The sequence below is a fragment of the Taudactylus pleione genome, unplaced genomic scaffold (assembly GCF_031769625.1).
Source record: "Taudactylus pleione unplaced genomic scaffold, aTauple2 ptg000671l, whole genome shotgun sequence".
Taxonomy (NCBI): Eukaryota; Metazoa; Chordata; class Amphibia; order Anura; family Myobatrachidae; genus Taudactylus; species Taudactylus pleione.
The window spans coordinates 8,350,947-8,364,542 of record NW_028285073.1 but is presented as its reverse complement, the minus strand read 5'-3'; the positions used below and the strand labels follow the sequence as shown (position 1 = coordinate 8,364,542).

The 13,596-nt window shown below is 45.7% G+C and overlaps 1 protein-coding gene across 2 annotated transcripts in view; it reads left to right on the top strand.

Moving 5' to 3' along the window:
- Window positions 1-13,596, top strand: part of LOC148478227 (uncharacterized) — a 198,582-nt gene that overhangs the window by 52,216 nt on the left and 132,770 nt on the right. For both annotated transcript variants that reach the window (XM_088455750.1, XM_088455749.1), the window contains exon 6: window positions 3,483-3,542. In XM_088455750.1, coding sequence (XP_088311876.1) covers window positions 3,483-3,542 — 60 coding nt within the window. The remainder of the gene's footprint in view (window positions 1-3,482; window positions 3,543-13,596) is intronic.

The following is a 13,596-nucleotide window of genomic DNA, read 5'->3' as shown; positions in this document are numbered from 1 at the left end:
CATTCTACTAGGTCTGTGGGTCCTTCGTGGGCAGCTAGACGTGGTGCCTCTGCAGTTCAGATCTGCAAGGCTGTTACGTGGTCTTCTGTCCATACCTTTGTGAGGTATTACGCTTTTTACACCTTTGCCTCTCAGGATGCTTCCTTCGGGCGGCGGATTCTCCTCTCAGCACAGGAGCGTCCCCACCCTTGAAGGATACTGCTTTGGGACATCCCCAAGGTATCCTGTGGATACCCTATGGACCCTGCAGTAGAAAATAAGAGATATGTTAAGAACTTACCCTTGTTATCTCTATTTCTACGAAGTCCATAGGGTTCCACAGGACCTGTACTGCAGATGGGCTTTATTCTGGTCACCGGTTTTTCCGTCTCCCTATGGTGAGAATGTGATGCTTGTGAGTATCCAGATCTTCTCTCTCTTTCTTCTCCTCCTTCGGCCTATGGCTTGTGACGTAACTGAGATGCCTTGGCCCGGGGGCGGGGTATAGCAGAGGGACCCAGATGCATCCTGGGAGGCTGAAAACTTTAACTCTGTGGTGCCTGAAGACTGACGTCATCACCTATACCCCAAGGTATCCTGTGGAACCCTATGAACTTCGTAGAAATAGAGATAACAACGGTAAGTTCTTACCATATCTCTTATTTTTTTTAATAATGTAAAGTCAACAAGGGAATTGGAGGGTTTGAAACATCTTTGCTTATCTTATATGGGTAGAGCCAATCTTATTAAGATGGTAACATTCCCAAGGCTGTTATATATGTTCCAGGCTCTTCCCCTTCTTTTGACCCAAAAGGACCTTCGTCTGCTGTATTCTCTCTTTAGAAAATTTATATGGAAATCCAAATGCCCAAGGATTGGGTTAATCAAGCTACAGCAAACCAAAGCCAATGGGGGGATCAACTTTCCTCATATCTTAAACTATAACCATGCAGCGATTTTAAGGTATCTTCGAGATTGGATTCATGACCAAGATCTTTATGCAAATACTTCAATAGAAGGCCAATTTTTGGAAGACTGTAACTTGATAAGTTTCTTACATATGCACGATGCAGAAGTCCCGAATCATATACGGGATAACCCTCTCCTATGGTCCACCCGTAAAGTGTGGCATATCCTTCGCCACCGTGGTCAGATGAACTCTTATAAGTCAATATTTCTACCTTTTATAGGAAACACAGAATTTCAGGGGGGAAGAGCATCATTTCCCTTTACCCAAATTACATAAAGAAGGGTTGAAAAATATAGGATACTTTCTCAACACGCCATTAAAACGCACACTTAATTATCGGGAGGCATTAGAAAATTTCCCTCATTTCATAATCATCCCCTCAGTTTTATGCAGGCTAAACACTATGTGACTTCGGTCATTAGATGTTTTTCAGATTTAGATTGGGACAACTTTTTTAATACCATGCTCCTCTCGGAACCGGCAACCAAAAAGTCATTATCAATTCACTATTCTTTTCTACGACAACCAATGCAACATGAGGTGGTACACACTGGGATGAGTAGGTGGGTGCAGGTGATTCCCTCTTTGTCTTGCGGGATTTTTCTAAAAACTCTTCTCTTATCACGTAACTTACTCTCGGCTATCCAATATCAGGAAATGTTTTTAAATATCTTTCACAGAGCATATTTCTCCCCACATAGGCAATATTTGGTGGGTATGTCTTCCTCGGCCTCTTGCCCTCGCTGTCGGTCTGATACTGCTAATTTATACCACTACTTCTGGTCTTGTCCCCTTCTGAGAACCTTTTGGTTGAAAGTGAGAAAATATGCCCTTGAACACCTGGTGAATTACGTACCATTTACTGATGTGTGGGCTATATTCGGTATACTTCCGGAGGGTCAGCGAGTGGTGAGGGGTTGTGGACGGCTTCTCCTTATTATTAGTGCGGTGGCCCGCAAGGCTGTACTTCAGACATGGATTGACACTTCACCAACATTGCGACTTTTTAAAGAAAAGCTTTTCCATGTATTCAATATGGACTGGATGGAGACTATTTTGGAGAAAGAGAAGCGAGCTGAAAATTTTTTTTGATACTCTGGCCCTCATTCAGAGCCGTTCGCTATTTGCGGTCGTTCGTTTAAAAACAAGGGGTGGCTATTCAAATGATCCGTACGCACATTGCAGTCTGTTCACATCTCTAAGTCTGAACGAACGAGCAAAACATACGCTCGTTTATTTGTTAAAAACGCCCCCTGGCCGCTCGCACCATACGTCATGTCCGCTATTTATTAGATTAATCGAGTACATCGACCAGCGTATGAACTGCTCGCTATTCTTGTGGTTGGTGTTTGCTACCACAAATTTGCGAGCAGTTCTGGCTCTAAAATAACCCAGTGACGTGGTCATTGACACTGCTGTTTTAAATATACACACCCATAAAACGCCCGTTTTGACCTTTAAGCACGCCTGCGTTCGGATCTCCACTCCCCATTTTCAAGCACCTTCCCCTGTTACCACCCACATACGCCTCATTCTGTCACTCAAAATAGCAGGCACTTGCTATATAGCGTACAAACGATTTTCGGCCGCACTGACTGGTTCGCGCATGCGTACTAAAAAGCGTACGCATGCGCAGATGTGCAAACATCGCTCGGAACGAGCGTACCGCCGCTAACGAGCGGCTCTGAATGAGGGCCTCTGTCCTTAGTGCAGAGACATAAAATCTACGATTCATTGAAATTTACCCCATGGTATTGCCTCCGAATGACCTCAGGGGATTCTCCAATTCCTTTGAATTAGTAGAGCACATGGCTTCATTCCCTAGGACCTCCACCTCCTCTGACTCAATATATTTTTCATCTTCGACCTCCTCCCCCCCTCTGAGTTCCGTGTCGGCGCTCCTCTATAATTTGGGTTCATGGAACGACACAGAGATCCAATAAAAAAATAAAAAAACTTAATATAAGTGCAATAAGTATTATTGTTTTATGTTCAGATGACTCTGGACATAACAGACTAATATGTTTTACTGTAATATTTGTATTTATATTTGTCAGTTATACAATTACACACAGACGCAATATGAACATTGATGTAACTGTTTATTTCATTTAATGATCAGCTATTATATGATAACTGACAATTTTGTATGATGTGTTTTCATGGTGTTTCAATAAAGAAATTGTTAAAAAAAAAATAATGTAAAGTCTCTTAATCCAGTATTCTGCTACGAGTTAGCCTCATCAGTCATGCGAAAAACATACAATTTACGTGGATAGCTTAAGAAATAGAAAATGATTCCTGATGCCAGCTCGCCATTCTTCCAAAAAAAAAAACTGGACCCCAATTATTTTTGCAGTGGAGTCATATATTGTTCCTAACAGCAAATCACTACTGACACCATTGTGTACCATATTTGTATATACGTTTCTCTATTGTATTGGGATGGTGCCATTGCTTACACTGCGTTTTCATTATACTGTATATACATCTTTTTCAGTGGTTAAATAACATGGTTTGTATTACATTACAGGACCCTGCAATAGCTTTTGCAAGGAAAGGATATCATATTCTACTGGAAAAACCCATGGCCGTAAGTGTCCACTTGTCCTATTGTATCTACATGTTGCTTCTAACTATATTAAAACTGAAGAAACTGACTATTATCAATAAAGTGAAGTTATGAAATGTGATGTTGTCATGGAGATCTAAAGGCGGCTAAGTTTCAGTAAAAGTTGACTAAATAGAAAGTTTATGAACAAGCATCTTGTATCACTATCAAATGTATATTGGGCCTCTGTCACCTACAGGATGATGCTTCCAATGTAACGCTGATGTAATAACAATCTGCCTTATTTGTAGGATGACAGATTATGATAAACACTTCTCCCTGGCGACCCCTATCGCTGACCATACACCGCCTGTCTCTTACATTGGCTAGCTTTCCTGGAACCAATCCCAGGGCTGTAATTAGGGGTGTGTGTGACCAAGGGGGAGAAAACATTCTTGCTCCGGTGACACTTGTATTCGGCTTGTCGGGTTCTTGAAATGGCAGCCTAGAGTGTACCTCCCAACTGTCCCGCATTCAGCGGGGCTGACCCGCTGTAACACCCGCAGGCCGCAGTGTCCCACTTTAGGGGGAGCACACATCTCTGCAGAGCAGCGGGTAAGCAGCGAGAAGCACGGCATCTATTCACAGTATATGGGGTGCCTGGGGGGCGGCCCAGCATCTCGGGAGCAGTAAAGTTGGGAGGTATGTTAGAGAGCCGTCCAGTACCCACTTTCCTGCTTATGGCCCCCTCTTCTATGACGTTTTGATGTCATACGTTCCGGAGGCAGAAATGTCCTGCCACTGACTAATCGATGGCCCCACTCACAGAAACCAGAAGCCTTATATGAAACTTTAAGCCACACTGCCAACCCATACACTTTCACTAAGATCTGCCTAAGCCAGGCCCAAATTACATAGCCTAACCCGGTGGTTCCCAAACTTTTTTGAACCACGGGACCCTAGAGTATCAGGATTGTTTTCATAACACCCCTAAGCCAAAAGCTTGTTATTGAGAAATGTAGTAAAGTGAAGTAAATTGTGCTGACCTGTCATCCTTAGGTTCAGTTATGTGGTGGGAGACAGGTTTTACGCTTCTGTTTGTGAACATATTTACATTACATTGACCATAAATAATATGATTTGGTGCTGGACCACAAATCTGAGGCACCCCTGCAAGTGTCCCAAGGCACCCCAGGGTGCCACGGCGCACAGTTTGGGAACCACTGGCCTAACCTGTTTTTACTTGAGAAGTTTGCCTCATAAGCAGGGAGTATATCTGAAGCTGCCTGCAGGTGCCCTCTTTTGGATGTCAGAGGGGTTTAGCAAAGTATACCCCTCCCTTCCACTTTATCACAGGTCTCTCTATTTCCTCAGTTCAGATGAGCTCCTGAAGCATTGACATATTTCTTGTTACTTGTAGCTCTATTATTCAAGCCAACATGGCACAAGGCTCTGATCTTTGTATCCTCTAAAAACAGGTTATTTTTATTTTTATAATACATGTTTCTCACAACCTGCAATTTCAATGCTCAAGCAATCAGTTTAAGTTTTCACACAAATGTATCATGTTTTTCTTGCTGAGTGATGGCTTATGGCTTTAGGGCCTCCGTGTGTACAGCGCATGCTCTGCCATCAGCCGTCTCACGCATCATCGGGCGTCAACAGAGAGGGATCCCTCACCGAAAATATTTGCACTACTGTAGCCCAACAGCTAACGCCATCTGAAGACTTCACATTCGGAACTTAGTATATCTGACAGCATAGCAGCCCCCATAGAAACCTATGGAGGCTGCTTTGCAGTCCCTCTATGTTAAATCCTGGGGATGCTTAATATTTTCGGGTAAAGGATTTTTATGTTGATCAGGGACGTGCAGTCAGTGTAGGCAGGGGAGGCAGAGCCTCCCCTGTCATACTCCTGAGATTTGATATAAAAATGATTAGAATGATACAAAGAAGAACTTTATAACTTATAGACATCCTCTTTGTTTATTGTAAACATTTTTATAGTTAACACTCACCAGCTTTGTGGTGCTCCCTGGGACTGAAGGGTGACAATCTCAGCCTCACTTCTGTGTAGTTATACACTGCTTGCAGAGGTGGGGGCGGGACCATACCACTGGCAGTAAGCTGCACAGAAAGAGAGCTAATAGAGGCATGCTTCTGAGTATGGGGGTGTGCCTTGAGCTCTGATGGACACCTTGGAAGGGTCATGTGACCAGGAAGCGCACTGCAGTGTTTAGACATCTGAGCTCAGCAGCAAGAGAAGAGCCAGTGTTGCAGGTAGGAGAATCAGTGGACACTGAAGCTTAGTGTAGTGAGGGGAGAGTTACAGTAAGTAGGGGGTGTTACAGGCTTCCAGCACTCAGACTTATCTCCATGTGTGCCTCGCAAGCTATTGACCTCACCGCACGTCACGAGTGATGCAAAGGACCCAACTCTTCCCATTCATTCTCTCACTTAAGGGTATATTTATTAAAGAATATTTGCGGCATATCCAACCGAAAACACCAGTTTTCGGAGGATATCCCACACATTTTCTTTAATAAGATAAAAATCTTGTAGCCTAAACTTCTGTGAGCCTCTATCATGATGTCCTTAGTGTGGATCACACTTTTTTTATTATCTACACTTTCATTATACTACTGATGAGTTTCTGACTTGCTGGAGTAAAACCTTATTTTGTTCATCTTTGTGGAGGGTTCAGTTTGGAACGCTGCGATGCCAATGGGTTTCCTTATATTGCAGGTTCCCCCCTCAATCCGGGAGTAGGCAGCTATGGCCTTACTGTAATGCTCAATAATGACATTATTTTTATTTTTTTCTGCTCATTCTTGGGTATCGTGCTTGTCTTGGGGACACAATGTATGGCAATATCAGTCCAGTTTGGCGTCATCACCATTGATCCAGGCTTGTGCCTCGCCAGCAGTTTCTACTATGTGATTCTGCATTACTCCGAGAGGTTCTATTTCTATTGTGTTTTCCCCTAAGAAAGAAGAACATATGGTTAATAAAATTACCCTAAATCACCTAAATGATCATATAAAAACAAACATTGGCGTATGTTAAGAACTAGCACTTGAAACCCATTTGATAAAGCTGTTAGCAATGATTATTTTAACATATCTCTGTCTCATTATCTCACTCATGCAAAAGTGCTAAAGATCGTGCCTCTATTATAGCATCCGCGAAGTTTGAGTTAATTAACTAAATATCACAACAACAGATGTGCTATTAAGCCTTTAATGCAGTGGCTCTCAAACTCTGTGCTCAAGGTGTGCTAACAGTCCAGGTTTTGAGGATATCCATGCTTAAGCACCAGTGTCTTAATTGGTACCGCAGTCAAATTGATTATACCATTTGTGCACAGGGTATCCTTAAAACCTGGACCGTTAGGCTGCCTTGTGGATCAAGTTTGGTAAGCTCTGCTTTAATGTTTTACTTTTTATTCTTCTGTCATTGATATAATGCAGTGGTTCTCAGCTCTAGTCCTCAAGTACCCCTAACTGGTCGTGTTTTCAGGATTTCTGTCTGTGCTAACAGGGCAGATAATTACAGAATAAGCAAAGCAGAGCATCTCCAAACAAAACGACAGGGCTTGTGGGGTGTTCCCAGTATGCTTACCAAAAGTGGTTCAAGGAAGGACAACCGGTGAACCGGCGACAGGTTCGTGGGCACTCACGGCTCACTGATGCACGTGGGGAGTGAAGGCTAGCCCGTTTGGTCTGATTCTACAGAAGAGCCACGGCAGCACAAATTGCTGAAAAAGTTAACGCTAGAAATGTGTCGGCACACACAATGTATCGTAGCTTGCAGCATAGCCGCAAACAGGTCACATTGCCCATGCTGACCCCTGTCCATCCTTCGAAAGCGCCTACAATGGGAACGTGAGCATCAGAACTGGGCAATGGTTAGTGGAAGAAGGTGGTCTGGTCTGATGAATAGCGTTTTCTTTTGCATCATGTGGATGCATGTGTGTCATTTACTTGGGGAAGAGATGGCACCAGGATGAACTATGGGAAGAAAGCAAGCTGGCAGAGGTAGTGTCGTACTCTGGGCAATGTTCTGCTGGGAAGCCTTGGGTCCTGGCATTTATGTGGATGTTACTTGGACATGTACCACTTACCTAAACATTGTTGCAGATCAAGTTCACCCCGTCATAGACCCTGTATTCCCTGATGGCAGTGGCCTCTCAGCAGTATAATGCACCCTCTGCCACTGCAAATATTGTTCAGGAATGGTTTGAGGAAAATGACAGAGTTCAAGCTGTTGACTTGGCCTCCAAATTCACCAGATCTCAATCCGATGGAGCATTTGATGGGCTGCATGTTGACTACCCCTGACCTACACCATAGGTAGTACTGCCTTTTCACATTCCTGCTTTTATGGGATGAATTCAACAAAAACTAAAATGTAGTTTTGGATGGAATACAAAGAGCTGGATAAGAATGCTTGCATTTCTGCAACGCTTTAGGATTCCCAATTGTTCTACTGGTCCTGGCCCAAACTCCATTTTGAAACAAGCCAAGTGGGTATTGATGCCGCTCTCCAGTGACCTTGCCATTGTAATGCTGCTCGTGTCAGCGTGTCGCCTAACCATGTAATTACTCTTCATGCCAGGATTCAAGCTGCACATTAGTTTATCTGACTGCCATTGGGTGGTTGTGCCTTGATACCCAAAGCAATTGTCTAATTGGCTTCCAATGACTGCTCAAAATGTTTCTGAGTAAGGTAACAAAATGCCTTAATACTGTATTTCGTCTTTAGGGTCTATAGGGCTCCACAGGGAGACATTGGGGTGTAGGTGGGACCTGGAGGACCGGACACCAACAGCAAAGCGTTTCAATCCCAGAATGCTCCGGTCCTTCCCCCTATACTCCGCCCTCAGCCTGAGGGCACTTCAGTTTCGTTGGCGTCGGGCGAGGAGCTGGACCACCATTATAAGGGGGCTGCCTTATGCAGCCCAAGCTCTTATTTTTTTTAAAATTTTATCTCTACCAGAAGGGTGAGCAGCACCGGACTGTCCTCCTGGGCTGGTCCTCCCTCAGGAAGCGGTATGATTTACCGCCGGACCCCTGCCCGGCGTTTGGAGTCCCGACACCAGGAGGCCGGCAGAGGAGGAAATACTGATCGTCGAAAGTAAGTATATACTAACCTATTTCTAACCCCCTAACCCTCCTTTAGGGTGCCTAACCCTAACCCCCCCTTCCCTAGTCTAACCCTAACCTCCCGGGGGGTGCCTAAACCTAAATCCCCCCCCCGGGAGCCCTAAACCTAACCCCCCCCCGCGGCTGTCCGCAGCGGCGCCCGGCATCCCTTCGATCTGGATGCCGGGTGACGGGCTCCCGGTGTCGGTAAAATGACAGGTGTCTAGATTTAGACGGTTGTCATTTAAAACCAAAAAAGAAAAAAACAAAAAAGAAAAAGTGGGTGCGCTAAATCCGCTCAACTACTGTTAAGTATAGACAGTTGCTGCTGACACCAGAGGGTATTCTGCCAGTAACCCTCAATAATATAGATAAAAGGGAAAAAAGATGTCTGCGCAGTCGTCTATACACAAATGTACAGATGTAATTAATTATATGAATTTATTTAAACATGTAATTAGAACTGCAGTTAGCAAATACAGTGACTATAACAGCTACTTTACTTTATTCAAATCATTTTTACCCGCAACAAGAGGGGATCTATCACCATTCGATCACTGTATTTGCTAATGTTTATAACCATTGGTTTGGGTGTTTCTTTCAGTGTACCTCTAACTAATAATTATATACCTATGAGTACACTCTAAATGAAGTTTAGGTGATGCATTTTATGTGATGTTATATTATGTTTTTTTATTGAACTGCAGTTCTAATTACATCTTTTTTCCCTTTCTCCTGTCATTTAACCCTCGCCGGGATAAAGTAGTCAGGAAGCCGTCTGTCAGGATTAGGTCCGCCGGCTTCCCGACTGCATACCCTCCCTCACCCTCCGCCCCCTCAGAGACGTGCGGCAGCCATTTTAGGCAAGCAGTCTCCCTGTATACTTCTCCCAAGGGCCAGGTTATACAGAGGGAATCGGTATGATATTCCGGCTGCCGCATGGCCGGGAGTTCGAATCCCAGCAGTGGCAGCCCGACAAACCAGCAGAGCCCGGCAGCGGAAGCCCGACAGCGCTGGAAATCCCGATCGCCCTAAGGTAAGTATCTACTAATCTAACCCCCCTAAACCTAACCCTCCTTAGGGATGCCTACCCTAACCTCCCCCCCCCCTGTGCCTAACCCTAACCCCCCCTTCCCTGCTGCCTAAACCTAAGTCCCCCGGGGGGTGCCTAACCCTAAGTCCCCCCCCGGGGGTGCCTAACCCTAACACCAACCCCTCCTCCCCCTAGCCTAACCCTCCCGGGGGGGGGGGGGGGATGCCTAACCCTAAGTCCCCTGCGGGTGCCCTAAACCTGTCCCGGCAGGCCTGTCTCACGGCGTCTGGGAAATGACAGGTTTCTAGATATAGACGTCCGGCATTTCACCCTCGCCGGGATATGACAGTCGGGAAGCCGGCTGCCGGTATTAAGGCAGCTGGCTTCCCGATTGTATACCATACAGAGCTATATCCTACCAGCCACTGTGGTCTGTGTAGTTGATAATCGTGCCCATTGCAGACATGTAATGTTCTTTTCTGATTTATATGTGACTTGTGCTAGCGCTAATCTCAACTTTTCTATACTGTCACTTATAACTATCCCCTTCTTCTGCTATACCCTGTCATACTAAGGTATAGAGGGTCATTGTACCTCACACTTGTGAGGGCTATCACATACTTCATACCGCGTTGCACACTACATTGTGCCATATCTAATGCGGTTGCACGCGCCCTGGTGTTATATGTAGCGCTGTTGCACACTACTTTGTGTCATATATAGCGCTGTCGCTCCAGGGGGGCCACCAGTAGCGCAATTGTACACTATATTGTGCTATATATTGCGCTGTTGCACATTACCTTGTGCCATATATAGCGCTGTTGCATACTACATGATGTCATATATAGCGCTGTTGCATACTACATGGTGCCATATATAGCGCTGTTGCATATTATATTGGGTCATATATAGCGCGACTGCACACTACATTGTGCCATATTTCACATACTGCAGGGTGTTCACTGTATTGTATCATTACTATGGCTGGCAGAGGAAAGAATAACAAACAGTCTCAGGATCCTGCCCCTATTCTGTTGTCCTGTAACTCCTGCTCAGCGGGATTAGCCCCAGAGGACTTCATTCAGGATGGGCTTTGCACTAATTGTTACACAGCCCCAGGTCCCTCAGCCCCGGTGTTTCTCCCTCAGGACCCACCCTGGGCAGCCGTTTCACAGATGCTGGCAAAAATTATGGAACAGAGAGCAGTCCCTGTAGTGGCTCCCCCTGTGGGATGGCCACAGCAGGTATTCCCTGCAAATCCTTTGCCTCCCCCCATGGTTAGACATGCAAATGCTACAAAGGGAAAAGCCTTTACCTACTAAACCCTATTCTATTATCCTAGCTATGGAGCCTGGAGATTGTATGGTATCCCTGGACATTCAGGACGCTTACCTACATGTACCTATAGCGCTTTCTCATCAACAATATCTCCAGTTTGCTATACTAAAGCAACGTTACAAATTTCAGGCTCTGCCATTTTGCCTCTCAACGGCCCCTTTGGTCTTTACCAAGATCATGCCAGTTATGGCGGCCTCTCTTCGACGTCAAGGGATCAGACTCCTCCCATACTTGGATGATCTTTTGCTGTTGGCAAGCTCCCCAGAGACTCTTCAACGCCATCTGCAGGTAACCATTACCTTCTACAAATGGCACAGTTGGCTGATCAACTGAAAAAGTCTTCACTGCCACCTTCTCAAAAGATGGTACATTTGGGAGCCCTCCTGGACTCTAGAGTTTGGAGAATTTTCCTGACAGCAGACAAGATTTCAGCACTACAGTACAGACTATGCAGACTGCTTCACAATTGTAGAGTGTCGATTCACTCTGCAATGCAGGCCTTGGGATAAATGGTGTCCACTTTCAACATGGTGGAGTTCGCCCAGTTTCACTGCAGGCCCCTACAACATCTGATCCTCTGCAGGTGGAATGGGCTACCCCATCTGCTCAAATTCCAGACGATGAGCCTGCCCCCAGAGGTTCGCCTGTCCCTAGCCTGGTGTCTACAGACTCCCCATTTGAACCAGGGTCATCCCTTTTAGATCCCGGACTGGTCTCTTCTCACCAAGGAAGCAAGCCTCCGAGGGTGGGGTGCAGTAATCGGCCAACACTCCTTCCAGGGCCGATGGTCCCCAGTTGAGGTAGTGTTGCCAATCAACATCCTGGAACTTCGAGCCATCTACAGAGCTCTAACTCTGGCTCAGAATATTCTGAAAAACAGGCCAGTAAAAGTACAGTCCGACAACTTCACGGCTGTTGCCTACCTCAATCATCAAGGGGGCACTCAAAGTCAATCAGCAGTGACAAAAGTGTCCCGTATACTCACATGGGACGAACGCAATCTCCCAGCCATCTACGCAGTATCATCCGGGGGATTCTCAATTTTGAAGCGGATTTCCTTAGCTGTCATGATATGCATGCAGGAGAATGGTCTCTACATCCAGAAGTCTTTCTTTCAGCTTCTGGTGGACAAATGGGGTCTTCTAGAAGTTTATCTCATGGCCTCAAGACACAACAACAAGTTTATGGAGCAAGAACATAGACGCCTTGTCGGTGACATGGACTTTCCAGTTAGTGTATCTCTTCACTCCAATATCCCTGCTTCCTCGAGTGCTTCAGAAATTCAGACAGGAGGAAGGCACAGTCCTGTTAATTGCTCCTGCTTGGCCCAGGCGTCATTGGTACTCGGATCTTCAAAGACTCTCTGTAGACGTTCTTCTTCAACCTCCTCTACGAGTAGACCTGTTGTCTCAGGTTCCATGTCTACATCCGGACCTAGCCCGTCTCTACAGTTTCTCGAATTCTTGCATTTCTTCAGGCTGGATTGGATCTAGGCCTCCGTAGCATCTCTCAAAGTGAAAGTGTCTGCTTTGTCTATCTGGTTTCAGCGCAAGATTGCTTCTATACCGGATGTCCACACCTTCATGCAAGGTGTTCTACGGATACAACCTCCCTTTGTCCCTCCTGTGACTCCATGGGATTTGTCAGTGGTGCTCAAATAACTTCAGGAACCTCCATTTGAACCTCTGGAATGGATGAATATCAAATGGCTCACTACAAATACTCTGTTTCTTCTGGCTATAGCATCTGCCCATAGGGTATCAGACTTAGAGGCGCTTTTATGCCGCTCCCCCTTTTTGATATTTCATCAGGATAGGGCTGTTCTTCGAGCACGCTTTCTTTGAACACGCCCAGGCTTCCTTCCCAAGGTGGTTTATCACTTTCACCTGAATGCGGAAATTGTGGTTCCGGCCTTTAATTCACCAGACCTCTCGGCAGGTGCGGCATCTTTGTATGTTGTCTGTGCTCTAAAGATCTATGTGGACCGTACTACTTCCATCAGGAAATCATACTCCCTCTTTGTCCTTTATGGATGCCACAAGAAGGGATGGCCAGCTAACAAACAGACTCTGGCCAGATGGATTTGCATGACTATCTCACAGGCTTACACGCAGATGGGCCTTCCTGTGCCGACTACAGTCTCTGCACATTCTACGTGCTCTGTGGGTCCCTCGTGGGCAGCCTGGCGTGGCGCCTCTGCTGAACAGCTATGCAACGGCGGCCACCTGGACTTCTGTCCACACCTTTCTTAGGGGTCTAGTTACTAAGCAGTGTTATGAGACAGAGTGAAAAGAGATAAGTCTGTGTTAAGGTGCCAGCCAATCAGCTCCCAACTGCCATGTCACAGGCTGTGTTTGAAAAATGACAGTTAGGAGCTGATTGGCTGGCACCTTATCACAGACTCATCACTTTTCACTCTGTCTCATAACACTGCTTAGTAACTAGACCCCATAGATTTTATGCCTTTGATACATTTGCCTCTCAGGATGCTTCCTTCGTACGTACAGTAGGGTTCTCCTATCAACGCAGGAGCGTTCCCGCCCTTGAAACACGGCTTTTGGGACATCCCCAATATCTCCCT